Genomic DNA, 27,070 nt, shown 5'->3' with positions numbered 1-27,070 from the left:
AAAAATGTTAGCCAGCACCATTTAGATCACCTCCACACACGCGCCCGCACACTGCCCATGGTGGCGAGAGCGACAACAGCGCTCCGGTAAGAAGTGTGTTTCTATCCACTGACGCAGACAAGGAAATAGACGACGAAAACAGCGAACAAAGACCGGGTGACTTTCAGAGGCTTCAAGAGCGCCCAGGTGCCCACATTAAAAGAAAGAGAGAGATCAAGAGGGAGAATGGTTCAGGGTGGTACAGCGGGGCACCTGAAATGTGTTCAGGTAAGAAAAATAAATAAATGAAAGTAATAGCTTCCAACTGCACTAACAGCAGGCATCAGAGTTATCACAGCTGTTGAGCAAAAAGAGAGGCGAACAGACGATGGGGGAAAAAGACGTCCTTCACGCTCACAGAAGCTCATCAGCTTTTGAACCCTTGTCGGGCGCATGCGTGCGCACGTGAGCAAAGATCATCCGTCGCGTCAGGCAGTAGAAGCAAGGACAGGGCACAGTCACGGAGAACGTACAGATGCAAGGAAGAGGGAAATCGGGACGACGGAGCTCTACTCTGGAAAAAAAAACAGAAAAATAAATAAAAGAGATAAAAGAGGAGTTCTAATTCAAACAAGGCGCAAACAAACAAACGGTGACACACACACACACACGCGCGCGCGCAAACAAAAGCAGCAGCAGCAGCAAATCAGCATATCACCTGCCGCTGCGTCAGAACAAGGAAACAAGACAATAACACATGCACTCGAGCGCACCATTAAATGCGAACATAAGCAAGTGGCTGCCAATAACAAGAAAAAGAAGGCGTTCCATCAAAGACAGAGGAAAAAAAAAGAATCATCTAATGGAAAAAAGTGAATGAAAAGGAAAGAAAAAAGAAACAGAGTCGCTGCCTCAACAACGTCAGTAAAAAACAAACAAACAAAAAGGTCTCGTGTAAAAACAACAAGAAAGAAGAAAAGGTAGTTTAATGAAAATAGTATTTTGGAGAACGAGAGCAGCATTCTGCTGGTGATACAGTCATTCATATTCGTTTAACACTCCTTACAATTTTTTGTTTTACCCTTGTTCCCATCCGGTCACGCGCACATGAACAAGAGAGAGAAAGACAAAGAGAGGGGGAAAGGGGTGAAAGAAAAAACAGTCATTAACAGCAATTCAAGCCGCGTCGACTGCTTTATTATGTACATCGATTCCAATCACACTGACTTTGCAAACCTGCAACATCGAAGCCCTTCGAGGCAAAGGGAGAAATAGAAGCTGCGGAAGACTGATAGAGCTTAAATGCACGCGTCGGACGCTCAACTCAGAAAGTGCGTGCCGTTCACCGAGCGCGTTCGCTGCTGCGGCCAGCAAGCGGGGAAAAAAGGAAGAAAAATTGAGCCAAAAAGTACATACATCGTAGATGGTTTTCCACCGGGGGGGGGGGTCGGGCAGAGACGGAAGAGTTTTCCCTCCTCTTTGCAACGGCAGAGGTGTTCCACCCCACCCACCCACTCGCCCACTCGCAACGCAAGAAAGAAACAGCTTTTCGAAACGAACAGAGGCGCTCCGAACGTGACGCAAGAAGCAACAGCAACAAGCAAGGAAACGCCGACCCCGTGACCACGTTCGTGCGACGGCAGTGCACACGCATTCTCACCTGTGTGACGGCCTCTTCTACGAAATTGGGGCAGGCGGGAATCGGAAAACGAAAAGGATAACGGCGAAAACCAAATATAAACCTATTTATTAATATATCTTCCATAAATGTAAAAATACAGCAATGGTGAACAGCGTTCCAACCCACAACGACACACAGACAGGCAGACAAAAGGAGGGGAAAGAAACAAAACGAGCGCAGAGGCGGCTGCTCGCTCACGTGGTGGGAGCCTCCTTTTTATGTCGGCCACCGTCGACTCCCCAAACCTTAAAGCGCGCGTCCCGCCTTTGCCATGCGCAGCCGCAGCCGGCTCCATTCGCTCTTCAACTCCTTGTGAAAGCCGTCCTCCTCCGTAGGCAGCGCCCCCTCCGCTGGCGTTGTCTGCCTCGCGGCTTCGATATCACTGATGCGAGCGGCAGACGAGAAGCTGAGCAGCGAGGAGTACTTCGCCAAGGGGGCATCACCGGCATCCGCAACAGCAGCATCAGCAGTTTTGGCGTTGGTAGTAGAGGACAGCAGCAGCGAAGACTTGTAGCGCTCCCACTCATCCTCCTCGCTGTCGTCGGCGAGCAACGCGTCAACACGCGCGTCCTCGTCTTCGGGGGTCTCCGTGTGTGACGCCTCGCCGCCGCGCTGCGCCTGCTCGTCGAGTCGGGCACTGGTCGTCTTCACGGCCGCCTCGACGGGAGAGCACGACGCGTCGTGACTGTTGCTGTACACACCTTCCGAGGAAGACGGCAGCGCGACAGGGGTGGGCGTCGCGAGCCGGCGGCGCAGGCTCGCTGTCGCGTTACCCGCCAGCACGGCCCCCGTCGTCAGCACCGACGCATCCGTCGCCGACGCACTGCCGAGGCGATGCGAGGTAGCCGCGCTGCTGAAACGGGCGGAAGTGGACGGCCGCGAGCAGCCCATCGAAGTGGTAGGCGTGAGCCGCGGACGGGCCCCGCTGCACGACGTCGATGGGCGCGTGTAGACCTGCTGGTTGGCCTCCTCGACTGCCTCGAGAAGGGGGTCGAAGGGGTCCGTCTCGCGCACGTACGATTCAACCAGCTGAAGTTCCTCGGCCAGGCGGTCGTCGAATGGGTCGACGTGCACGTTGCCACCAGTCGGCGCCCGCACGGTCCCTGCCGCAGCCGACGTGGCACCTTTACCCCTCTGCTGCATCGGCTCATCATTCAGTGTTTGCAGGTTGGGCATCAAGCCCTGCACCCAGGCACGCAGGACGTCGGTGAAGCGCACTTTACCAACGCACGTGGACGCCGCCGCTGTTGCGTCTACGCTGTCCTCATTCTTCTGGGTGGCCTCGTCGGCCTTGGTGGTTGCGTAGGCCTCGCGCACGCGATCCTGATGCTCGCAGGTGAGGGGGTTCCCCAGCAGCGACAGCGAGTCGACGTTCTGCAGGGTCGACAAGACAAAGCCGAGGCTGGTGGCGTCGTCGAGCAGGTTGCCCTCCACGTCGAGCACCTTGAGCGTCGAGGAGAGCTCCATCAGGGGTGTGATGTCGGTGATGTAGTTGAAGGAGGCATACAGTTCGACCAGCGCGGGGCAGCACGCAGCCAGACCACGCACGTCGGCCAAATGGCAGCTGTTTACCCACAGGAACCTCAGTGCGTGAAAGCCGGTGCCGAGCTGACGCATGCGCGGAATACGCGAGCCGTTCAGCTTCAGCGAAGAGAGCCGAGGCAGCTGCCGACCGATCTGGTCCACGCCGATCATTGCCTCAGCGTCCACGCGGAGTTGAGTGGCGAGCACCAGCTCGAGGTCCTCCCACCCCGTCCAGTCACGCAGCACCTCAGCCGTGATGAGACGGCGGCCATACGGGCTGGGCGGCTCCTCCGCCACGTATCCGTTGACGCTCGTGCCGGATGCCTGGTCGAGCAGGCACTGCAGCTGATCGGGTGGGACAATCGCCGCGCTGTCCACGGTGTCATCCAGCACGAGACACTGCGCGCCTGCCGACGCCACACCGGCCGCCGACGCAGCGATCGAGGTGCCGGCAACAGGGGCGGCAACATCCGAGGACGAGTTGTCGCTCACGGCGCCGCGGTAGCTGCTGCTGCGACTCGTGCCCCCGCTGAGCCGCAGCCGCTCGCGCTGCCCCGAGGGCCACGCCGTACCATTCGCAACAAGTCTGTCCTCAGGCACCGCTGCATACGGCTCCGTCGCCGCCGGCTGCAGTCCGTGGTTGAGGATGTTGTCGTTGACGGCACGCCTGCACCGTGGCGGCGGAGTGCTGCTGCTGGCGACGCTGTGCTGCGTGTCGGCGGAACTGATGAAGCGTTCGCGCTTGGCCGTGGGCAACGCCTCCACCCGGCCGGGACAGGTGTACTCGGCGCTGCCCTCTCGCGCGGCACTGCCGCTAAGACCACTGCCGCTGCGGGGCGGCGTCAGCATCACCTTCTGGTGTGGCAGCGGCTCTGCGGAGTAGAGTACCATGCCGGGGTGGGCCCCATTGCCACCGTGGGAGGTGTGCACAGCCCGCATTTCATTTCCGGAGCCGCCGTGCAAAAGCGGAGAGCTGAAGAGCTGCGAGGATGGCGGAGAGAGCGCGCTAGAAGTGGACCGCACGGACGCAGGTCGTGGCTGCGATTGCTCCTCATTTTCGTCCTCAATGAGGTGACGATCAGAGAGGCACGCCTGCAGTCCGTACGATGCCTGCTCATCCTGCGTAGCAGAGGTCGGCCGTTGATTCCCTTCGTCCCACAGGTGCGGCGCGGGTTGAGGAGAGATGACGGGGCTCGCCACTGGCGTGATGGGACCGATGGGGGCTAAGCGGGCTGGCGGAGGCGGCGACTTGTGGTCGGCCGTCGTGCGGGAGAAGAGTCGCGGCCGCGACGGCGGCGGAGCACCGACTCCACGCTGCAACGCGGCAGGCGTCAAAAAGCCGGACATGTTCCAGAAACGAGACCGGGGGAACCAGAGGGCAAAGAGTGCGCTCTACTGCCGTTGCTGCGAAGAATATTTATGAGGCGCCTTATACGTCCGTTAAGCCTGCAAAGGCCTCGTGATGGAAAGAGAGGAAGCACAGACGAAAAGGTCAAAAAAGCAAACGTATATGTGTATTCAGAAGCTTAGCACCTTCAGAAAAACAGAAGTGAGGCTCTTGCGGCCGTTTGGAGACATGTACCCTGACGCAGCGAGGGAAGAAGACGGCGCGAGACAAGCGGGGAGCAACAACGTAAAACGCCCAAAAAGAAACACCAATCAGAGTCAAAAGGAGCGCGTTACGAGTAATAATAAATTTATACGTGCGTGTTCTCCTTTTTCTTTTCTTTTTGCAAGACAGGGAAAAGGAAATTGAGGACACGAGATCTACCGCTGTGCTCCGGCGTTGAGTAAATGCTTCTGTGGAATGGGTGGGGATGAGGGTTGTATCATCACTGCCGAATAGAAGGTTCCGATGTTGGTGGGCGGGGGGGGGGGGGGTAAGGAGAAAGAGGGGGAGGGAGAGGGAGGGAGAGGGGTGGGGTGGGGGAAGCGTAAGGCAACATCCAGCGGAAGCGCAACGTCAACCTTGGAAGTTACTCAAACAAATGGAGAGCTTCTTCACGGCCGAGAAGAGGCGGCTTGCTGCTGCACAACGTGCACAACAACGCACACGCACTGCAGCGGTTTTGTTTGCCATCGCCTCCCTCACAGCCGTGATAGTCGTCCTAACTCGCGGTGAAGAGGGAAATCCTAGTATATCATAATAATACGAGTAGCTTCTTCTTTGGTTGTTCCGGGACGGCGTTCAGTTCCATTGGAATAATAAAACATGGAGAAAGACTTCGAGTTACATCAAAACACATCCGGTGATGAAAAAAGAAAAAACGGAAGAAGAAAAATGAAACAGTTCCACAAGTGTACATGAAGTGCGTGAGGAGTGTGAACTGCACATGTGAGAGAAGTAGAAGAGAGGACTTCACCGGTGCGTATGAAACATACATAAGGATGACGAAAGCCGGAAGAAAGACAAAAAAAAAAGACAGAAGCGGACTGCACCACCGCAATACGTGAATGCAACATGAGAAAACAGCGAAACAAAGGACGACGAGAAAGACAACGGATACGGGAAATACAAGCAGACCTCCGAAACCGAAGAAAAAACGCGCACAGGCGCGTTCGAAAGCCGTGCCGTGCCGGGCACATCACAACTCCGCCTCATCTTCGACGAGAGCCTCGGATGGCGTTTGCACAACAAAAAAGCCCCCGTGCTCGTACCGCTCCACCGTCTTCGGTGTGTAACGGAGAAACCTGTGCTGCCGCTGCTCCTCGTATTCGCGCTTCTCTAGCAAGTTCATCGTTGACCACCGCAGCGCGTGCTCACGCCCCATGTGCGCCTCTATAAGGCCGTAACACGGGGGAGCGGGGACCGTGTTTGTGGAACGGTACGCGGCTGGCACGATCCTGTCATGGCGGTAGCGGTACCACGTCCAACAACGCTGAATCGATGTCGCCGCAGCGTCCATTAGGTCCTTCTGCCACACCGCCTCCGTCTTCAGCTCCTCAATCTTCGCGGCACTCCGCTGCGCTATCTTCGCCTGCACTGCCGCCGCCGTGGCCTCGCGATGCGCCCGCATGCGTTTGATGAGGACGTACATGCGGAACGTGCGGGCAATCACGCGAGCCGTCTTGTTGAAGTACGCCGCCGTCAGCTCCTTCGTGTGCACCGTCTCCGGCACCCGCTTCGTGCGGTAGAGCCGCTGCACGACGCCGGCGTTGAAATCCAAGTCTTCCTGCCGCATCCCTTCCGTCTTCCACGCCCTGCGAGACATCGCCTCCGGCGTCTGCAGGGCTGCCGCACGCTGCGCCTGCCTCTCGCGCATCTTCGCGTTGATCCGCTCCACCTCTTCTTGTGGCGGGGGCAGCACCTCCAGCGGGGTGTCGCGGAATTGCAGGAGAGTGCGACGCGCGGGCGACGCGGTGCAAACCGCGACGGCGCCGTCAGCGTCGGTCGATCCCGCCTCCACCAACGCACCCGCCGCCGCTTTGGCCGACGCGGATTGCGTGCGACGCCAGGGAAAGTACGGGCGGGGATGCTCCGCGGTCGGCTTCACGAGCGCGGAGGGCCACGCCGACTCCGGCAGCTTCGCCTCCGCACACCGTCGGCGCTCCTTCTCCCGCAGGTACCACCGCAGAACACGCTGGATGCGCAGCGCCGCCCCCTCGTACTTGCTGTGCTGCCAGTAAATGACGTTCGTGGTGTTCAGCACCCGCTCCCCCACGTACCGCGCCATCCGCTCCTTCGCCCACCCGCTGCGGATGGAGGAAAGCTGTCGGAACCGCCACTTCGCCTGCAGACTGCGCCACCAGCACTGGATCATGCGAGCCTTCCCATTCAGCGAGTTTTCCAGCTCGCGGGCCAGCCGCAGTCGCCGGCGGCACAGGACGCCACGCCAGACGCGGCTGACCTCGCGCTGGGCGTTGTGCTCGCGGGCGCCGGCGCGGGAGATGTCGGTGGCGTAGATCAGTGCCTTGTTCCGGTTGGGCCGCCGCGCGCGTGGTAGCAGTTCTCCCGGTGGCCGCGGAGGTGTAAAAAGGGTGTGCACTGGGAAATCCACATCGTCGTAGAGGCCGGAGAAGGTGCTCTGGCGGAGCTCTGCGGAGGGGTAGGTGACCGCTACCGCCATCGTGGTCATGGGAGTTGGCTTGACGAGCGCCCCATCATACCCCGTCCCGGCGGCGCATGCCACAAGAGCGCCATTGTTGTCGTTTTGCGATTTCTTTAAGGCATCCGCGGCGTATGGAATCGCGTCAAAGGCGTCGGTGCTGCCGTTCCACGTCGCCGCAGCCCCGTTTTGACTGCCGCGGTGCGCCCCGCTGCTGCCTTTGCTGACCGCGGATGTCGCCGCACTCAACCGTGGTGTTGTGCCCAGCCTAAAAGGCGGGCTCGTGCCCCACTCACTGGCCGCAAATGGCGTGCTCATCGTTGATGTTGCAAGTAAGCTGTCCGTCCGCGTTCGTTTTTGCTTGCTGTTTGTGTCGGCAAGTGTTTAGAGGCCAGTCTTCGCTACGACGCAAGTTTCTTCTTGGGTATGTGAGAGAATGACAAGGCAACGAAGAAGAGGTAGAGGGAGAAATAACGTTTATTCCGCAACGCAATGGTGTACGCGTTGCAACTCATGCCCCGCAAAAAGAAAGAGGGAAGCGCAACGTGCCATTTGTTCTTTCTTTCCTTTTTGGGGGTCCATTTTGGACCCTTCAAGAAGTCGATGCGCCTCTGTTCAGTCGCTTGAACATCCGCAACTAGTGTGGTGAGGAGCTGCATGACCGACAGAGTCCGCAGCGGCGCATTAGCGCTGCTGTTGGTTATTTCTTTCTCTCTTCTTCTTAGGGGGGAAGCTGTGAAACGCTCCTCTATCAAGTGGGTGCTCTAAGAAACAACAACAGAAAAGAGATAAAACTACTCGAGTGGAAAAAAAAAACTGAAGTGACGTTGGGCGAAGGAGGGTCGTGTAGCAGTGCCGCTGCGTCGGAATCCCACGTGTCGGCGCAAAGGAGGAAAATCAAAGGAGGGTGGCCGTCTACCTCTTCACGCAGGTTATTTTTGGTGGTGGCGGTGGTGGTGAGAGAGAATGCCGTTTGCTCATCCATGGCCACCGCGTCCGCGACGACCACCCCGGCTCCACGCCCCGCGTCGCGTCATGTACCCATGCTGCGCAAAGTAACGCCGGGTCTTGGCGCGGCGCTGCGCCTCTTGAGATAGAGTAGGCACTTCGGGCGAGTCCGCAAAGCCCCGCGGAGGAGAAAGCATCGCTGGCTGTGCAGGCGTGCCAACGCTCGTCGTTGCCGTTGACTCGCCCAAGCCGGAGCTCTCCTTTGCAGTGGGTATGCTGGTACGGGGAGGTGGGGGAGGTGGGGGAGACGGGGAGCGTCTTGGCGCCGTCACGACCACCACTTCTGCAATAACCTCATTCAACGTCAGCAGCTGCTGTACACGCGTGTGGGCAACGTGCGGAAATGACCGCTGCACCACCGCAGTCGTCGCCTCCACACTGACGGGCTCGCGCAGAAGAATCTGCTCAAAGTGCGACAACCCGCAGGCAGCTGCAGAGGTCGGGGGCAACGGCGAACCAGGAGAGGTGATGTTGTGGTGCGATGTGGAAGCGTCCTGGTCTTCCTCTTCGTGGCCCAGCGGTGCTGACGCGAGGTGCTGCTGGGCGTATTGCTCGGTTGACTCTGCTGCCTCCCCTACCAAGGCCGACAACACGCACCGCTCCACTTCCGCCTGCTCCTGTGCCTTGTAACGTTGCCGCGCGTGCTGAAGATCGTCGCGGGTGAGCACCGAGCCCTCGTCCATGAGATCAGCTGCACGCACACGCTTGTAGGGCAGGCCGCTGAAGCGCTCGACGCGGTGTAAAAAGAAGGGTGCGACGTCGTGGCGGAATCGCAGTCGGACCGCGAGCAGCTGCAAGGCCTCCAACATCGCCTCCCGCTGCATCCGCACCGTCCGCCCGTCCAAGCACCGTGCGTTCTCACCGTGGCCATTCGGACACCCTGCATGTTCGCTGTTTTCTGCTGCCTGTTTAACGAGGTCCTCACCTCTGCTACGGTGACTCCGTGGTGAAGGTGTTTCGTGCTGCGTTGGCGGCGGCGAAGCGGTACAGCCAGAAGTGTCCTGGTTAAAAAGCTCTCTGCGCGTGCGTGGTGACACACAAGCCCCTCCTTCGTTTGCTGGTGCTGCGGCGGCGGCGGCGGGAGTGAAACCTGTTAGGCCAGAAGACGTTACCCACTCCGGTGTTGACGACCGCATGCTCGGTGGCTTCGATGGGCTGCGAGAGGGATGGCGAGGCAGCAAGGGAGACGGCGCGGATTCTACGGCCGGTGTGGGTGTCATGGGCTGCACTGCTATGCCGAACTCCTGACACAGCCCTTGCAGATCTTCGTTCGACATTCGACGCCAGGCCGACGGCTGTAGGCGGGGATCTACGGAGTGGCGCAGCGCTAAAGACGGTGTGAATGCGCCGTGGTTGCGGTTGTTCGCGTCGTGTGGAACAATCCGTGTGGTGTCGGATGCAGACGGACGGCGGTCGACATCACCGCCCGCACACGTTGTGGCTGGCGATCGACTGCGCTGGCGTGACGCCTCCGGTGCAGCGTCGACCTCTTCCACTCCTGCCTCCTCCTCATCGCTGCTCGTCAACTCCACTACTTCCATCGGGGGAGGGGACGCTACGTGGCTCCTCGGAGAGCATACGGCCGGTTTAGCGGCGGGTGACGCCTCGCGGCGACATGCATCCACACCGTTGCGCTTTTCGTTGTTTTGTGTTGCGATGGGTACGTCATCTAAGCAGTTCTGCGTGTAGTTCAGCGCGTCGATGCCGTACGAGTCCCACCAGTCCTCGCCGTCTTGGTGCTGCTTCCCCGATACAGCTTTGTTCGTCTCCTCATCGCGTGTGTCTTGTGGGCCACGAATTCCTCGCGGTCCAGACGGACGTGAGACATCACCCGCTTCAACTTCTTCCTCCTCCTCAACCCACACCCGCTCCCCGTTGCACGGCCCCTCAACACAACGGCGCTCATCGTGTCGAATATCACTGTTCTCACAGCGTCGCAGCTCATCGGTGTCGCTGCTGTGTGCAGACAGTCGACTGTAGTCTTGAGAGGAATTGGGAGGCGCTTGGTGCAAATGCAACTCCTCAAAGCCAATGAGACGGTGCCGTGCTCCTTGCATACCCGCCGTCAGCACCGCGACGCTCTCGCAGCGACTTACAGGCGTTTTCTCCTTTGGTTGTAGTTGTGTTGGTTGCTGCGGCCCGTACGTTGTTGTTGCACAGATCAATTCGTTCTCAGCCAGGTCGATGGACTCGGCATCGTTGCGAGTCGTTTTATTCTCGTTCTGCGAGCCAAAGGCGTCACTAGGAGCGGCGGGGGGGCGTGCGGTGGCGCGCGCCGAGACGTCCTCGCCGGACACTGCAGAGAGAACAACGTCGGCAGTGGTAGTCCGCCCGCTAGACGGCGGTGGGAACGGAGAAGTGGCGGACCCCGGTGGCGCACTCAAGGTAAAAGGAAACCACGAAGGCGGATCTGTGGAAGCTGCAGCAGGCGACAGCTGCGTCTCGGTACGCGTGGTACCGTCAGTTTCCGGCTGCCGTGATGCGATGCACGCGTCGTCTGCGTCGTCTGTCGTTGGCTGAGGAGAGCGAGGAAGTCGGTGTGGGGCAGCTATGCGGTGTTCAGAGAGGGGAGCTTGAGCCCAGTACACCAACGGGACTGGATTCGACTCCCCTTCTCCGCTTTCCGCGAAGATGAACGGCGGCAGAGTCAGCTGCATTTGTCCACTTAGAGGATATAAAACCGCGCACACGGACGTCAACGGCCCGTCTTTTTTCTCCTCTTCCTCCTCCGACGAATCACCTGTTTGGTTCACAACCACACCGCGAAGAGCTGCAGCAATCTCACTGTTGTACGTTTGTATGGCCTCACGCAAGCTGCGCTCCAGTCGCTCACGTGCCCCCGCCGTCTCATCTCGAGGCGATGAAGTAGGCCGGGAGTCTCTGACTGCACTATAACCGACGGAGTCGGCGCCATGGACTGCGTCATCGTACCCGACGGTTACCGAAGCAGGCAGCTCCTTTGTTGTTTCGACCTCCACCGTTGAAGAATGTTTCCCGTGGCCTTCCGTCGAAGTGTCGAGGGGAAGAGGTAGTCGTGATGGCGGCGGCGTAGGCACTTGCTCCAGCTCTGCATGCGCAGAGAGCGCCCCAAGAGAAACATAGCGTGACGCAGCGAGCTCGTTGTGGACGGAGCACGCAGCATCGGCCGCGTCGGCTAAAGTGCGAGTGGACGCGGTCGCTTGGTGTGTCCGTGCTGAGTTCAATGCATTGTCTGTCTCTCTTACCGTTGTTGTCAGCTTCCCCTGCTCGCTGTCAGGCAACCGCACACCGCTCTCTTCGATGCCCCCGTGAAGACGGCGTTCTCCGCGCACGTCGCTGTACCACTCGCGCAGAGAGCACAACAGTGAAGAAAGATGCGATTCGCTGGACTGACGGGAGGGCGAGCGGGTCTCTGGCGGCACCTCGCTCTGTCCGTCGTCCTCGTTGTTCGTCTTCAGCGATGAGGAGGCAGTTGGTAAGGAATCGTGCCTCTCCACCGTTTTGTGGCGCGCGTCCTCTCCACTGCTTTCGCACTGCCTCTCGCCATCCTCCTCTGCATCCACATCGTACGGTTCAGCCGGCGTCACCGTTTCTCTCCTGTCCCCACTCGACTGTCGGTCTTGTTGACCGCTGCACGCGCCACTGCCGCAACACCGGCAGCAACCACGAAGGCGGCGCCGCCGAACCTGGTAGGAGTGGGTGCAACGGTAAGAGAGGTCGCGCATGCGCTGCGTCGCGCTCGTGGTGAGCGACGCGCAAGATGAAGCAGAGTCGCCGCACAAAGGCCCTGATGGCGGTTGTCGCTGAGTCGATGCGGAAGCATTCGACAGATGATCCTGCTCCCGCATCCTGTTGTCTGCTTCACTGAAAGCCGCGTGCGGCTGCCACATCGAAAAATCGGGTGACGACCACACTCCGACTTCTTCTGGGGTGCGCTCGCAAACATTTGGGAGACTAAAAAAGTGACTGTTTCCTAGCACTGTCGAGGGCGTGAAAGGTTCTGGACCGCCGCCGTTGACGCGTTGCGCTTTCGCACGGCTCGTCGCCTTCGGCGGCTCTGCCTTCTTCGTCTGCTTGTGCGCCTTCCGCTGCGCGCGTGCTTCGGCGAGTTGCCGTCGACGCCGCTCGTCCGCTGCCGCCTTCACGCGTCGCAACTCCTCCTTCTCCCACCGACGCAGCCCCTTCCACAGTTCGCTCTGCTGCTGCAGTGTAGCGTAGGGCCCCAGCAGCCCGGCCACGTCTGTCTCCGAGCGCGCGTAGCCGAGCAGGGCCGGCATCGTGCGCAGGCCGATATCTTCAATGATGTGTGACGCGTAGCCTTGCATCTGCACACTGGCGAGAAACTCGACTACTGGATGGCCGAGGGAGAGCACCCGCTGCGGTGAGGACGAGATGGAGGAGGAGGACGGGGAAGACAGCCGCCCCGGTCCACCCGGCCTTCTCCCTGGAGCCTCCGTCTTTCCTGCCTCATGGGAGGTGCGAGAGGACGAGTTTTCCGCTGACACTCGACCACCCACGGAGGGGCCTCGAGGTCGTTGCCGCTTGGAGGGGGTAGCTGCCTCCACCAGCGAGTCGTCGTTGCTTGCGGAGGAGTTGAAGCTGCTCTCTGAAGGCTCGCGGGTCGGCGGTACAATACCTGCGGAGAGATCTGCGGTCGCTCCTGAGTTTTCCAAACAGCCAGCCGTAGAGCGCTGCGAGCAGTGCGGTGTTACCGCCGGGTTTCTGTCCAAACTGACGCACACGTCATTCAAGAGCGGGATATCGCGTTGTTGCGTTGACTGAGACAGCGACGAACGATTGCCCTCGCAGTCTAACAAACCAAGAAGAAGTGCCTCCACATCGGCTGTCCGTGACATCGTCCAAAGGGTTCAAGCGAGAGCACGAGCTCACCAGCCTTTCGCAGAGACGCATCGGGAACGCGTGTAAGCTGTTGTATGTCGGTAGGAGCAGTACGACACGCTAATTGATTTCGGGCAACAACAAAAAATACCTTGGCGCTGTTGTGTCTACTCGCCCTCCCTCGACGGATCGAAGTGGATGCACCAACGAAGACAGAAGGAAAAGAAAAGCTCCACTTGTTAGACAGATACGCATGTACGGTGAAACGGGAGAAAAGCAGAAGAAGCTGAATCGGCGAACATGAGCGTCATTTTGGAACTTCACGGCGGCTACTACCTTTCTTTGCAGGCTTTCACTTGCCTTATGTTACTGTCGGATAGCAAGGCTCTTCTGAGATCCGTCCCATGGGGGCCGCAGAGACAACGTTGTGCCCGGTCGCCGTTTCCATTTTTCTCCTTTTACCCTTTCTGACAGTGCGTACTTTCATACCTCGCAACCGAGGGAAAGAGGAACCCTAAAAGTGCCGGCTTTGGTAACGCGAACAACGAAAAACAAAACAGCATAAAGCAAAAACATACATCTTTCAGCAGGTGGGGAGGAACACCGCACACAAAAGCGAAACCGGCTCCCCCCCCCCCACCCACCCACCCTCCGCAGCGCGGAAAAGAAACCCAACGGAAGAAAAAAAGTTGAAGCAGATCTGTACATCACAAAGAAGTTAGCGCGCCGCATTCCACCCGCCCCGTAATACGAGAATGAAAGGGAGAGCAACGAAGGGGGAGGGGGGATCACAGCTTCCCATCGGCAGAGTTATGCAGTAGTGCGTCTCCCTTTGCTCGCCGTCACACGTTGCTTGTGTTATTCTAGTCGTTTTCTTTACTTACGCCGTTGTAGGGAGCCCTTTCAGCTCGTGGTCCACCGCCTCCATCTCTGAGATGACGGTGGTCAGGTGCTCCTGCAGCTCACGCTCGCGACTGCGGTGCTCCACTTTAGTGAGGCCGTTGCCCTGGCGGGCCAGTCGGGTGCCCCCGACGCTGAGCCCGTCCGCAACCGCGAGAGAGGTGGTCCCGACCCCCCTCACCGGCACATCGGACGATGCGCTTTTACCGCTGGTGTCGGCGCTACGTAGGTTGCGCCCGGCAGGTAGCTCCTGCGAAGGTGCGGAGGCCTCTCCGTTCTGACTCGACGTGACCGCTGCGGGAGTCGGCAGTCCTTTACGCAGCTGCGCCAACTCCTTCTGGATGTCCTGCGCGGATTGAAGCAACGCGTCAAAGCGGTCCTCCAGCTCCGCTCGCTTGTTTAGCCGGTTGTATCGCACGCGTTGGGCTCCTGTCAGCTCCTTCGGCTTGGGCAGCTCCGCACCGTAGGCCATCACATCCGCAAGTCGATCCTTCTCTGCCTCGGTCACCGGGGGTTTAGCAAAACGCCCGTTGCGTGGTGGGGGGAGCGCGGTGGCCGCCAGTGCCTCCGCCTCAATCGTCGCCTTTGAGCGACGATGCGGGATTTGCTGCAGGCGCCACTTGGCGCACTCCTCGTCGGTCGGTCGCTTCCCCACGCCCACCCGTGGGCGGTTCACCGGGGCCTGGGACTTTGGAATGGACTTCGGGTGGAACTGTGCCGCCTCCGCGGCCTCCCGCTCCTGGCGGCGCTTCGCCAACAGCGCGGCCAGCTGCGGGTCTAAGGTGCTCGGCTTCGACGGGGTGACGTAGCAGCGGTAGATCGCCTCGCCGGCGGGGGTGCCACGGCCGAATACGTTTATTGTGTCCTCCATGAAGTTGAGTTGATATATATGTAACAACAAGCTCTAAAGAAAGGAAAGGAGACGCACGTGCCCTGAAAGTTTTAAACCAGGTGGAATTACACGCCAAGCAAAGATAGGAGATATGGAGAAGTGCACGTGAACAAGTGGACGAACGCAAACGCCTACGTAAAAGAAAGAAAAAAGACAAGACAGCTTCAACGCAGGTGTGCTACCGCTTTCACCCTGTAAGTAAGCCGCAAACAACGCGCAAACGTACGGTGTTTTCTTCACGCCCGGAGCGTCAAGAGAAAGAGGGAGAGAAAGAGAAACAAAGAGGACTGAAAGGACAACACTTAGCGATAGCGTCGTAAAGAGTACCGGTATCAACAAATCGTAGGGCAATCCTTTATGGTCCCGCAAGTGGGCACACCACGTGACCATCATGTGAAATAAAAACTTTGCCTCGGCCTTGAAGGCATGAAGAAAAACCTTCGCATTCCGTCGCGAGAACGAGCAGGTCCGTCTTGGTCCACGTACAGCCTCTAAAAACCAGATGACAAAAACAGCAACAACCAACACAAACAGTAGCCTCCACGTTGCATTTCTTCTGTGGTTGCACAGTGCGATCCCGATCATCCCACCCCAACGAAGTGACCGCTGTCGAGTAGCGTGTGCGCCGCGTGTGTACATGAAGGCCTTGCACGCAACACCGATAACTAAACGTTGAAAGTCGTATGCATGTCCAGTCTCTTCTTGATTGGTTGATGGGTTACACAAGACGCGTTGTCCCCAGCAGGACGACCGACCCAGCAAAAACACAACAACGCGCTAACAGCACTTCAGCAGCGCAAAGAGTGGCCGCCAACGTACACCGATTAGAAATGTGAGCAAAGGAGAAAGCAACCAAAGAAAAGGGCAAAAGGAGGGAACGCAACCTCTCCGCTGCTGACTTCCGCCTTCCCCGAGCACCGTGCCACCGACGCGGCGACGATCAATTATCTTCTTTCTTCAATAATGCTGAATGTCCAGCATGTACGCCAGCCGCTTCGAGGCGTTGCGGGTCAGGAAGCGCGACCACATCTTGTGGATCATAAACGAGAACCAAATGCGACGGCCAAAAAATCCACCACAGACAAACAAGATCATCGAGTAGCACGGGAACATGATGAGGCAGTACAGAACACGGTAGAGCCACGGGCCGTTCCTCCACCCCGCCTCATCTGTGAGCCCGAGAAACCCGTGGTGGCAGAGGTAGCGAATCTGCGGACGAACCAGGTACACAGCCCCGGTGCCGGCCACTGAGAAGACCAGGCAGATGATAAACTGCTCCGTCAGGGGCAGCTTGAACAGACTGCCCTTCGCCGGTACACCCTTGACGTACACGATGTCCTTGTGCGTCCGCCAGTCCTTGCGATGTGGCCTGTGCGAGGCGGGATTGGCGTGTGGCGCGGCCTTCGCCTCCGCCGCACCGCCGGCAGCCGACGTGGCCTTCTGTGCCGTTTCTGTAGATGCCTTTGCCTCTGCCTGCGTGGCGCACCGTCGCTGCGCAACACGCAGGGGGTTGTGGCGCGTTATCGACGACGTAGCCGCTCGTGACGACGTCGTTGCCGGCGAGACAAGCATGCGGTTGAGGTTGAGGCGGCAGAGCATTGCGTGGACGAGTGGGGGGGGGGATAAAGAAAACAGAAACAGCGGATTACTGGACTAATGGGAGAAGTACCTTCTGATGTGGAGACGGTACAGTATCGCGTACGTTTATGTGAAAAAGATAAGTGGTTTAATAGCAAAAAGGCGAAGGCATGAGAGAACACAGTAGTGAGTGCAAGCTGTTTACAAGACTTGCCAAAAAAGAAATTGTCTTTGCCGTGAGGCGATCCTTGACGGGGAGAAATAACGCAGCTGTCAGATGCAGAAACACCGCCGTGAAAAAAAAAAATCTTTTGCGTTCGTGTGTTACCGAAGATCGTGACACCCCAACTGTGTTACCTTGTCTTCAATAAGCTCCGGCAGGTGCCTCTTCCCCACCAATTTATTTCACTGCTTTCGTTTTACTCTTTCCGGCAAAGGTAGCCCTGGTGTTTGCGTCTTTCATCAAACCCCAAGCATTTAATGAACGCAGAAAGAAAAAGAAAGAAAAAAAGATCCCGAAGAACGCGAGTACAGAAGCGGTAAATACGCCACCAAGGCGAATCTTTCATGAAGAAAGAAAGGTTCGAGGCTTCGGCAAAGCATCACAATAATGCGCCGTGTACGCATTGCACAGCAGAAAGGCGAAAAGCCCCAAAACCTGAAAAGAACGTAGCAGGGGGCTTCAGAAGAAAAAATGAAAACCACTGAGGGGATGCACTGTTTTGTCACTGAAGTTGCTTGGAGAAGAGGAAGAAGAAACGTGCGAAAGCAGTCGTGGTCGTACTCCCCCTCTCGCTAAACTCGCAGTACCAGACACGAAAAGCGAAAGCACTTGAGCAGATAAAAGAAAAAGCAGCAAAAAAGAACCCCCAAAAACGTAAAAGCATCGAATTGTGTACCCTTTTAATGGGTAGGAGGGGAGGGAGAGACAGCATGTGTCTGACGCCCGATTATTACCATCTTGCGACAGAACGCGAATCGAGGAGGAAAATCAACAACGAGGGCATCTGACGCGGAATATCGAAGCCTCGAGAAAGAAGGATGAAGCAGCTCAACATTGGAAGAAAAAAAAAACATCAAAGCTGACAATAAACATCAGTGCTTTAATGGGTTCATCGCTGCTGAGAGGCAGCTCACATGAAGCGTGCACACTTGAGTTTCACTTAGTATTCCTATGCATAACGCACACACGCACACACACACACACACACACACACAGGAAAGAAAACAAAAGGAAAAAGAAGCAGATACAGTTAGTTTTAAAAGAAGAAGAAGCGAAAGCAACAAGAATAGTAACCCAACGAATGCAGAGATCTGCAGAACATAGACACTGCAAAAAAGGGGGGAGGGGCGGCTGTGATTCGGCGTCGCGAAAGATGGCTAAAGACGAAAAGAAAACCAAAGAGGCGGAAACAAGCTGCATTTCTTTGTTCGCCGCAGTTGTTTAAAAATACCTCCCACGACGTTTGGGAGACGCCGACATCAGCCTCAAGCTAACCGACACGCACAATATAAGAATAATATTAGTAAAAAGACACTGAGAAGCAAAGAGGAAATTCTCGGCGAGACAAAACAGAACAAAAAGATGCTCCAAGGAGGAGAGCCCATCCCAATTATTTGTATACGCTGCACACAATAAATCGGCGATGTGATGATACTTTCTCCCCTCATTGGAAGAGAGAAGAGAATAAGAAAAAGAAAAAGAAAAAGAAAAGGGGCACCAAAACGTTCACTTGTGTGCGATATAGATAAGCTTTCTCGCCCTGATACATTTCTGTTTCGGGTGGTCAGCCACAACACATACTTGAAGACGAGTAGATAAAAAAAAAACGGTCAAGTGTGTATATTTTTAGAAAAGAAAAAGGACACTTTAAAAAAACCTGTTATCTTAGAAAATCTGCTGTACTCGTTAACCTCATGAAGCGTAGAAACAGTTGAGGCCGCCCATTCGATTGCCTAGACAAGACTGAACTTCATACGACGCTCCATCAACTGCATCACACGCTGCGGCAATAGGTGAGAAAAGCCGCGGCTCATCATATGTGCAGCCATCTGTCGCCTGCCCACCAACCAGGCAGAGAGGAAGAAGTTCAAATTGAAGCTGAAGAAGAGGCCAGCTGCCAGGAGCGCGGTGGAGCCGTAGTACAGCACGCGCTTCATCAAGGAGTCGTTGTTGCGGTAGCCAAGCTTCCACACACCGTAGTACAGCAGCTCGAAGCGCACGCCGTCGAAGAAGGCTTTGGTGATGCACAGCGCACTAATCACCGCGGCCAGAATGCGCATCTGCTCGTGCCACGGCAGCAGATACCACGACCCTTCAACCGGCACACCAGCGCTGTCGTAGCGGACTGTGCGGCCGTGCGCCGCAAGCACCTTCATCAGCTGCGTCTTGGGGTTCAAGCGAGTCGTCAGGCACCGTGCCGTGGTGTTCACCGCCGTGTTCGTCACACCCGCGTGGGGACCAGAGCTACGTGAGACACCGGCCGACGCAGGCGGCGCAGTGACACCTGACGGGTGCGCAAAGCGACCCACGACGGTGCGCACGCCGGACTGCGGGGCACGGAGGGGCTCGGTGTAGTACCGCCGCTCCTTCGCTGAGGAGCGGGTGCCTTGGTGCGGGCGGTCGGTGGCATAGGATCGCCGGCAGCCATCGCAGAACGGCAGGGCGGCGATGAGGGGCGCACGGCGAGGTGCGGGCGTAAGAAGGCACCGACGGAGCATGAGAAGTGCGTGAAGCGAGCGGAGAGGAGCTTGCCTGTTCCTTTGTGTGTGTGCTCTCCTTGCTGCGTTAAAGTGGAACTCTTTTCTTCTTATGTTCTTCTTTTCCTTATAATGTAACTATATATGTAGGTGATGACAGAGATGTACGAGAGCGAGAAAAAAAAAGATGAGGAAGATGGTGATTGCAGACCGGAAAACGCACACCACGGCTTGCGCGGTCCCTTATTTATGGTGGAAGGGCGAGAAGGAGCACGATACCGTTGGAGGGGAGCGGGAGAGGGGGGGGGAGAGAGAGAGAGAGAGAGAGAAAGTAGTACGAAGGAATAATGCTGGATGGAAAGCCGAAACCTTTGCTGTTCAAACCCAATCAGGGAAAGGAGCCGGAGATTCTGACCTCTTTGTCCGGCGTGATGATTTCCCGTCAAGTAAGGTAGAGAAAGCCGCGTTTGCATGGAAACAACATGATTGGTAGAAAAACGAAAAACAATCTCCGCGCTGCACTCCACAGCAGCACACACCAGTTGTGTATGACTGCCTTCTTTCTTCGCTCGCGTAGTCGTGCGAACTGGAGTGCGTGAAGTTCAAGTAACCGCAGCCCGCCAAGTGTAACGAGACAGAGGTCAGATTCTTTCAAAGGCGAGACAGTCTCTGCGACTCGCTGTCAAGCGTCGACCTATTTAGTGAAGAAAAAAAAAAATGTTCGCACCTACGCAAATCGCAGTAGATCGTCCGCCAAACGCAAGGCCTCGGCCAGCTCCTTATCCAGCGTTGATGCGTCATCCACCGCAGTCTCTGCCTCGGCGTAGGCGATGTCCTCCACCGTCTCGTGTCCACCATCGACGCGACGCGACTTCAACGGACGATCTTCTCGACTGGCGTGTTGACGACTGCCGGAGGAGACGTGCTCCTCCTCCTCTGGTGTGGACGGGTCCGTCGATCCCTTCGCCGCGTTGCGGTGTTGTGCGCCGAGAAACGAGTGACTGCGGGCGCGGCTCTTCCACAGCGCCTGCAGCTCCTCCAGCGCAGCCAGCTCCTCCTCCGTCATGTCCAGTGCTGATATGTAAAACGCCTTCGCCGCCTCTTCCTCGGCCTTTTCTTCTTCCGTCACAATCACCTGCGGCACTACTCCGGCCGACAGCACGCCGTCGTAGTCGGGGTAGACGAACTGCTGGCGGCCCGCCACCTTGTGGTGGCTCACGATGGTGATGCCTTTGGCGGGTTGCAGGGCGAGCGGAGACGCCGAAGAGGACGACGACGACGACGCGTCCGCGCTGCCGGACGATGACACCGTCGCCGCGGCTTGAACTGGCGCCGCAGCGTCGTTTGCGGATGACGTGGCACTCGCTGCAGCGGTGGACGCTTTCTTTGCTGCCTCCGCTGCCCCACAAGAAGTTGGAGAGCAGAAGAAGGCGTCCGTTGCCGACACGCCGTCCTGTGCACGACGCCGCTCCGGGCCGCTGCGCTGCGGCACCAACGGAGGCAGAACGACGCCGCTGCCCGCCCGCTCATCCTCCACATCCGCGGCGTAGCTGCTGTAGCCTTCCTCCTTCACGTATCGCTGAAAGGCGCGACGCCACACGGCCACCGACTCGGGCAGTACGACGCACTCCACGCGAGACTTGCGTTGACGCAGGGCGGAGAGGGACAGCGTCTGCCCAGTGGTGTAGTGGATGCTTGCGGGGGTGTTGAGGTGGACGAACCCCGTCCCTCGCGTGCCGTTCTGGTCTCCCCCAGACATGAGGGAGCTGCGGGCACGCGTTTTGATGAACGCGAAACAAATGTGAGTCAAAAAAAAAAAATGCCGCTAACGGTACGATTTTGGGTGCTGCCGCTACGCGCGCGCAACGTCCGTGTTGGATGTGCTTGGAGCTGCTGACACGAGAGAAGACAGAAGTAAGGAGCGTGCAGGAGGACGTCAAAAATATGTTTCTTTCACAAAGGGAGACGCAAGTCGCTCATCGGCATGAAAGCCGTCGGAAGCGTCGAAGTAAACGTGAAAGCCAGAGAAGACCACAGTCAGCTAACGTTGTTGCTAGAGGTACCGCGTTGAGGTCCCTACAAAAAACTTCCAATTTCTCCGTGGAGTTCGTTGCAACGGTGCTCAGCATTGTTGGGCGTGTGGGCTCTTCAGTGTTGGTGTTCGATCGTATATGCATTTTTCACCCATGGTGTTCTCACACAGCTCCCGCACGACACACACTGCGCTAGAGAGAGAAAGGAGGAACTCCGCCACCGGAACACTCCAGTGCAACAACAATATAAAAGCACCACTCGTTGAAGTTGATGAGGCGATGCTATTAATCCGGCTCGTCAGCGAAAGCGCGAACCACCGTTGACAGCGTAGCCGGCGCAGGAGCATCGGGTGTGTCGAGCCAGTCGGCCTGGTAGCCATCTGCCTGCATCTTGGCCTTCACAAACGCAGCCGGTACGCGCAAGGAGAGCAGCTCATAGTAGCCCTTCAGCTTGGGGTGGGTGCGCATCGACAGGCGGCCCGGTCGCAGCTCCAGTGGTGGCGGGGGCGCGGGGGGCTCGCCGGACTCAGACGGTTGCGGCAGCAACACGGGAGCGCCAACGATAGCGAGAGTGGCCAGACGGGCTGCGGCTGCCTCCTGCGCTGCAGCTGCCGCACGCGTGGCACCCGGGGGCGGCATGGACGGTCCCTTGCGGTAGGCACCGGGGGCCGCTGGCGGGGACGCGCCGCCTCTGTACGCACCAGGCGGCGCTGGGAGGCGGCGTATGCTGTCAGAGTTGCTGCTGCGGTCTCGAGAACGGTGGCGACGGCGGCGGCGGTTTCGCCGGCTGTGTTGATGGTCGTCGCTGTCGTACGCGTACGCCGCTTCGCTGTCTTCGTCGTCGCTTCCCCCCTCCGCGTCGCTAGGGCGTGAAGTCGAAGCGGCGCCGTCCTCCCTCCCTTCCTCGCCCTCCTCCTCACCGTCCTCTCCCTCGCTGTAGACGACACCGCTGGACAGCAGCATGTGTTCCAGCAGCTGCGTCTGCAGCTCCAGCTGCCGCAATGCCGCGTCGGTGCGGATGAGCTTCGACTCGCACTCCTCCGCAAATCGATTTAGGAACTGCACGGAACTGATTACGAAGCGGTTGACGAGGTTCACCAGCTGCTGCGTATCGGCATCCGCCTCGGCGGCGGCAGCAGACACAGACGCGACAGGAAACGCCGCCCCGCGTGGGGACTGCGCGCCGTTCGCGGGCATCGCCTGCCACTTTGAATCGAAGGGAGGCGGCAAATACGCAAATGCAACGAATAATACTAATAGAAGGGACTATCAAGAGCTGACGCTGAGAACGCTAATAAACAGCAAAGCGACAACGAGAGAGATGATGTGTCGTTGATTGGTAATGCGCAACGCGTAGAATCAGTGGCTCGACTTCGTTTGGCGGTAAGGAGAAGGGCAGCACATTACTACGGTAGCCGCGTCCCGTGAGCAGACCTTCCGAAAAAGAGACTAGAGAAGAAAGGTAAGGAAAGTAAAAACAAAAAGTTGATGTTTGCGATAGGGCCCTGAATGCAAGTTGTTCACTTCATTGGAAGTCCCCTGGTTCTTACTTCGCCCTATTTTCTTGTTTTGGTGGCAAAGTCCGTCTGTGTCATTCCTGTAGTGGCTTTCTGTGTTCGAATGGGCAGGCAACCTCCATAACACTTGCTTTGCTTTCTTCTTCATTTTTCTCGCGTAGACAAAAAGCACGCACCTCGGTGCGTGTGTGCAGCGGCGTTGAGGGCATTCCGCTAACTAAAAAAAAAAGGAGAATGAGCAACACGCGATCCGCCTCATCGGTGTTACTGCAGCTCGTGGTCCACCAACCCCTCCACGTACTCGCTCATATTCGCATCCACCTCAGCCATGACTTCGGCCCAGCATTCCTCCAAGAGTGCGGCGGTTAAACGCTGCGCAAACACAAACTGCGAGGTCGTGCTGGTGTTCCACAGCCGCTCGTTGTAGGCGATGTACTGGAAGTGCTCCATGCGATACGCACAAAGGCGTTGTACAATCCCATCAGGAATGTCCCCGCGAGCACGGCGGGCGGCGGCAGGTCGAGAGCCCGGTGAGCGTCCAGGAGACAGCGCAGACGACGACGGGGGTGCGGCAGGGGCGGTGCTGCTCCGCTCCGCCTGACGAAACGCAACTGCCGCCGCTGCCGCCGCCGCCTCCCGCGCCACACTCCCCTCTCCGTCTTCGCTGCTGCTGGGCAGCGTGAGTCGGCTCATCGCTGCGCCGAGGCGAGACACCTTGTGTTGAATCTGGGTGTACAGCAGCATCTCGTCGTCCTCGCCGTCCACGCCGAGTCCATCCTCTTCACGGTAGATGTTGTAGCTGTCGTTACCCGCACCGGTGGTGTCCTTCTCGCTGTCCGACTCCTCGAAGGAGGAGCTGTACGCGTCATCCTCGGACGGAGTCCTCGCCCCGACCCCGCCCCCACGCGTAGTCCGCTGCTGCGTCTTTGGATCCGCCTCAACCAACTTGTCGGGCACTTCGTCGCCGCCGTCCTTGTACACACGCCGCAGCATGCGCTGCAGATTCTGGAGCATGTGGTCCACCTTGGAAGAAACCGCCTGAAAGGATTGCTGTGCGCCTTCATTGACCGGCACCGCCGTCGACGCGCCAGCTGCGGTGGACACACCCGCGGGCGCCGCAGCGGCCTCGGCAACGGCGGCGCCTGTGCGTGTGGAGAAGCGTGGTGTGATGGGTGCGGAAACGGCGGAGCCAACAGGGGCTTCGGGGGAGTGTTGACCGCCATCCATGTGCTGCTGTCGGCTATCGGCACTGACCTCCACCGTTCTTGGCCGCGGAGAGAGCAAGATACTGCCGCCGTGGGCAAAGCCAACTGGGTTGGAGCGGATTCTGGACATCGGTGGCTGCTGCGATTGTGGGGAGGCGTGTGCCGCTACGTAACTGTTGCCCGGTGTACTCGTGTTCGGGGAGGGCTCGATGGTGGGGGTGGAGTTGGCGCGGGTGATGAGGGCAGCGGCATGGCGCACGGCCTCCACAGGAATCTGCGAGTCGACAACAGCACCCTTCGGCTTCGCCTTGGGGGCCAACCCGCGACCCATCCGTGGAGACTTCGGGAAGCCGGCCACGCCGGAGCTGCTGCGTGTCTTCAGCCCACCGGGTGAGCTGAGACTGCTACCACCCCCACCACGGACACTGCCAGTGATATTCAGCGCACCGGCAGCGTTGCCGCCTGCGCGTGGAAAATGCAAATGCGAGAGAACGGGGCTTGTTGCGTCATCACACTCAGGTCCACGTGCGCAATCTGCAGATGCAGTCGCCCCTGGCACGTCCCACGCATTCGAGTCCATGGACGTCGCGTTGTCGTTGCCCGTCGTCGGCATGCCGTCGTACAAGTCTGCCTTGTTGAGGGCAAAGTTCACGTTGCGGCGCCGGGCGGGGCCATCGGCGAACGAGGCCAGCTTCACATCCGGGACTGCGCCACGTGCCGCAGGAGCTGATTCCGTAGGGAGAAGCGTGGATTGCATTTCGACTGACTCCTCCGCCTCCTCTTGCCCGCCGCTGTGCAGCGGTGCAGGTGTATCAGACGACAGCTGCTGCTGCTGCCGCCCTTGCAAGGACGGCGCAGGAGGCAGCGCGGAGGGTAGTGCGGTATCCTCCACCTCTTCCTCCGACTCGCCTCGTACCTGCACACTCGAGTAGCCGCAGCGGTATCGACCCTCGCCAGGCTGCGACGGCACGCCGCCTGGCGCGGCTAAGGCGTGGGATGGGGGCGGATACATGGACGACGTGCCTTGATAGTGTGCCCGTATATCGTCCGCGTCAAACGAGTGGCCCTCAGCACCCCCGCGGCGATTCACGTAGGTGGAGGATGAGTGCGAGAAACCCAGAGGTGGTGGTGATGGCAGGGAGAGGGTGCTTAAGGGTGGCGCATGGCGACGGTTTTGTGCGGCATAGTAGTCGTCCTGCTCACCTCGCTGCCCGTCTCCGGATAAGTAAATTTCCCGCGCTCCCAGCTTGGACCGCGATGAACCGCCGTCCCGCCCTCTACGGTCGGGCACCGCATCGTAGACGAAGACGTCCTCCACCACCGGCTCGGGTCGCTCACGCGGCTCAGCCAGCCGTGAGAAAAATGCGTCGCGGTCGGCGGGGCTGCTGCGCAGGAGCCGCTGCGTGCGTCGAACCACGTAACGCCGTCGTGTTGCGCTCTCTTCCCGCCCATCGCTGGTGGTCCGCGGCGCCGCGACATCGACGCGCCTCGTCAGGCCGTACTTGCGGCTCTCCTCCTCGTTGTCCTCCTCGACACCGCTGTTCCACCGCGCGGCGGCAACGCGAGCCTCGAAGCCCGTCGTGGACCGTCCAAACGCCATTCGCGCGGGACCAGGGGGAGAGGTGGTGCGCTGCGAGACGGATCTTGTTGCCGCTGCGTTTTCTGTGTTGGCTCGATGGCGCTGACGTTCCGCTCTGCGCCGGGCCGTGTACTTGCCGTAGCCAGCGTAGCTTGCTTCAGTTCCACGGTCGCCAAACGCACCATCGTCGTTGTTCCAATCATCGCCCGCTGTCCACGCCCACTTTGCAAGCGTTCCCTTTCGTACCAAGCTCTCCAGCCCGACGGTGTCGATCATCTCGCTCACATCGCGGTGCGCCACGCGTTGCACGAGGTTTAGTAGCTTGAAGCGCTGTATCAGAACGTTGCACTCCCCGCTGGACGGGTACGCCAGGGGCGCCGAAGATGACGTCATGGAAGTGGGATAATAAGTATTTCTAAAGAGGGAAGAACACAACACCACTGAACAGAAACCCTCAAACTTGACGGAGAAAAATGCCGCACGTTCGCCTGTGTTCGTGGCTCGGCGCTCTCAACTTACGAAAGCGAACACAAAACAGCGGACAGCTCGAAACTGCTCAGGAGAAGTCGAATAACCTCAATAAAGAAAGAAAGAAGAGCCCTCAGGGTTTCCCTACGGTGTGAGTGAAAGGGTGGAATCTATTGAAGCAAGCGCTTACGTCTTGTGTATGGCGCTGTAGCAGTAGCAATGTCTTTGTTCGTTCGCACTGATGTCCAGGAAAAGAAAAGAGGACAGGGAGAGCAGCCGTGCGGAAAACCCGCAGAAGCAGTCTTGTCTATGTGTAAAGGTTTCTGGAAGGTCCCCAGGATGTGTTGAACCGTTCGGAACTGTTTTGCTGTTGTTGATGCAGATACCGAAACGTAGCGCTCCACAACGAAGGATGTTTGGCGAAGGTGGCGTGAGTCGGAAGGAATCAGAACAAAAAAGAAGAAGGAGGTGAACTCAGCGAGATACAAAAAGAAATGGTTCAATTTATCAAGTCTTTTTTCCGTTTCTTTCCCTCTCGTCTCGGTGCGTATTTGTCACTCCAGGCGTGTGTGTGTGTGTCCGCGCGCGTACGAGCACACATTGAGGGAAATACCCACGCAACTGTTTCTTCGCTTCTCTTTTTGAGTTTTTCATGATGCCGCTTCGATTGATGAGCACACCGCCATGTGCGCGCTCGCCGCTCACTTACAACGGTCGTGCAACGTACACTCATCGCGGCATCGTTCGCCGCCGACGAAAGGACGAAAACGTCTATCGGGCGAAGTTCGGTTTCAGCAAAGAAAGAAGAAGAAAAAAGCAAGCGTCGCTTTTCGCCCGTGCGTTGTTGTTGCATTGCGTTAACTTTCTCTTGTTTTATTAGAGATATTATCCTGTCATTTTAAAGAGAAATTTCCTCTTCGCGAGTCAACATTTAAGTCTTTTAGTGCCTGCTTCACGGACAGCCAGCCCAATCGATGGAGAACGGAGCACGCAAAACGAAAAGGAGAAAACACGCACAAGCACACACACACACGCGTCTATTTTGTGTCACCTCCGTTCTACACAGGTAGCTGCCTCCTTGATTTTATACGAGGGGGGGGGGGGGCCGAGAATTGTCTAATGTCGTTGGTGCTCGATAACCG

At 58.0% G+C, this 27,070-nt stretch overlaps 9 protein-coding genes across 15 annotated transcripts; all 9 read right to left on the bottom strand.

Annotated features, from left to right (window-relative positions):
• Window positions 1–1,906: 1,906 nt before the first annotated feature.
• ABB37_02505 (hypothetical protein) lies at window positions 1,907–5,021 on the bottom strand (the record flags this gene model as incomplete). Its single annotated transcript, XM_015799517.1, has 1 exon — window positions 1,907–5,021. Exon 1 carries the CDS (start codon window positions 4,529–4,531, stop codon window positions 1,907–1,909), a length of 2,625 nt encoding a protein of 874 aa, XP_015661119.1. The 5' UTR covers window positions 4,532–5,021.
• Window positions 5,022–5,769: 748 nt separating this feature from the next.
• On the bottom strand, window positions 5,770–7,651 carry ABB37_02504 (hypothetical protein; the record flags this gene model as incomplete). 2 transcript variants are annotated; one of them, XM_015799515.1, is made up of 1 exon in its annotated part: window positions 5,770–7,651. In XM_015799515.1, exon 1 carries the CDS (start codon window positions 7,546–7,548, stop codon window positions 5,770–5,772), a length of 1,779 nt encoding a protein of 592 aa, XP_015661117.1. In that variant the 5' UTR covers window positions 7,549–7,651. The 2 variants fall into 2 exon arrangements, with proteins under 2 accessions (XP_015661117.1, XP_015661118.1); XM_015799516.1 differs by having other exon boundaries at window positions 5,770–7,648.
• A 556-nt stretch (window positions 7,652–8,207) lies between these two features.
• On the bottom strand, window positions 8,208–13,288 carry ABB37_02503 (hypothetical protein; the record flags this gene model as incomplete). 2 transcript variants are annotated; one of them, XM_015799513.1, is made up of 1 exon in its annotated part: window positions 8,208–13,288. In XM_015799513.1, exon 1 carries the CDS (start codon window positions 13,071–13,073, stop codon window positions 8,208–8,210), a length of 4,866 nt encoding a protein of 1,621 aa, XP_015661115.1. In that variant the 5' UTR covers window positions 13,074–13,288. The 2 variants fall into 2 exon arrangements, with proteins under 2 accessions (XP_015661115.1, XP_015661116.1); XM_015799514.1 differs by having other exon boundaries at window positions 8,208–13,238.
• Window positions 13,289–13,936: 648 nt separating this feature from the next.
• ABB37_02502 (hypothetical protein) lies at window positions 13,937–15,084 on the bottom strand (the record flags this gene model as incomplete). 2 transcript variants are annotated; one of them, XM_015799511.1, is made up of 1 exon in its annotated part: window positions 13,937–15,084. In XM_015799511.1, the coding sequence occupies exon 1, from the start codon at window positions 14,825–14,827 to the stop codon at window positions 13,937–13,939; it is 891 nt and encodes a 296-aa protein (XP_015661113.1). In that variant the 5' UTR covers window positions 14,828–15,084. The 2 variants fall into 2 exon arrangements, with proteins under 2 accessions (XP_015661113.1, XP_015661114.1); XM_015799512.1 differs by having other exon boundaries at window positions 13,937–14,891.
• Window positions 15,085–15,805: 721 nt separating this feature from the next.
• On the bottom strand, window positions 15,806–16,522 carry ABB37_02501 (hypothetical protein; the record flags this gene model as incomplete). Of its 2 annotated transcripts, none has more annotated exons than XM_015799509.1 (1): window positions 15,806–16,522. In XM_015799509.1, the coding sequence occupies exon 1, from the start codon at window positions 16,445–16,447 to the stop codon at window positions 15,806–15,808; it is 642 nt and encodes a 213-aa protein (XP_015661111.1). In that variant the 5' UTR covers window positions 16,448–16,522. The 2 variants fall into 2 exon arrangements, with proteins under 2 accessions (XP_015661111.1, XP_015661112.1); XM_015799510.1 differs by having other exon boundaries at window positions 15,806–16,519.
• A 1,860-nt stretch (window positions 16,523–18,382) lies between these two features.
• ABB37_02500 (hypothetical protein) lies at window positions 18,383–19,370 on the bottom strand (the record flags this gene model as incomplete). The annotated part of the gene is made up of 1 exon (XM_015799508.1): window positions 18,383–19,370. Exon 1 carries the CDS (start codon window positions 19,145–19,147, stop codon window positions 18,383–18,385), a length of 765 nt encoding a protein of 254 aa, XP_015661110.1. The 5' UTR covers window positions 19,148–19,370.
• Window positions 19,371–19,853: 483 nt separating this feature from the next.
• Window positions 19,854–21,021, bottom strand: ABB37_02499 (putative mitochondrial nuclear cap binding complex subunit CBP30 (CBP30); the record flags this gene model as incomplete). 2 transcript variants are annotated; one of them, XM_015799506.1, is made up of 1 exon in its annotated part: window positions 19,854–21,021. In XM_015799506.1, the coding sequence occupies exon 1, from the start codon at window positions 20,883–20,885 to the stop codon at window positions 19,854–19,856; it is 1,032 nt and encodes a 343-aa protein (XP_015661108.1). In that variant the 5' UTR covers window positions 20,886–21,021. The 2 variants fall into 2 exon arrangements, with proteins under 2 accessions (XP_015661108.1, XP_015661109.1); XM_015799507.1 differs by having other exon boundaries at window positions 19,854–21,018.
• Window positions 21,022–21,444: 423 nt separating this feature from the next.
• ABB37_02498 (hypothetical protein) lies at window positions 21,445–22,610 on the bottom strand (the record flags this gene model as incomplete). 2 transcript variants are annotated; one of them, XM_015799504.1, is made up of 1 exon in its annotated part: window positions 21,445–22,610. In XM_015799504.1, exon 1 carries the CDS (start codon window positions 22,354–22,356, stop codon window positions 21,445–21,447), a length of 912 nt encoding a protein of 303 aa, XP_015661106.1. In that variant the 5' UTR covers window positions 22,357–22,610. The 2 variants fall into 2 exon arrangements, with proteins under 2 accessions (XP_015661106.1, XP_015661107.1); XM_015799505.1 differs by having other exon boundaries at window positions 21,445–22,532.
• Window positions 22,611–22,940: 330 nt separating this feature from the next.
• On the bottom strand, window positions 22,941–26,328 carry ABB37_02497 (hypothetical protein; the record flags this gene model as incomplete). Its single annotated transcript, XM_015799503.1, has 1 exon — window positions 22,941–26,328. Exon 1 carries the CDS (start codon window positions 25,851–25,853, stop codon window positions 22,941–22,943), a length of 2,913 nt encoding a protein of 970 aa, XP_015661105.1. The 5' UTR covers window positions 25,854–26,328.
• Between the last annotated feature and the right edge of the window lie 742 nt (window positions 26,329–27,070).

The sequence above is a fragment of the Leptomonas pyrrhocoris genome (assembly GCF_001293395.1).
Source record: "Leptomonas pyrrhocoris isolate H10 chromosome Unknown, whole genome shotgun sequence".
Taxonomy (NCBI): Eukaryota; Euglenozoa; class Kinetoplastea; order Trypanosomatida; family Trypanosomatidae; genus Leptomonas; species Leptomonas pyrrhocoris.
The sequence above is the reverse complement of the archived record's forward strand: the minus strand, read 5'-3'. Positions and strand labels throughout refer to the sequence as shown.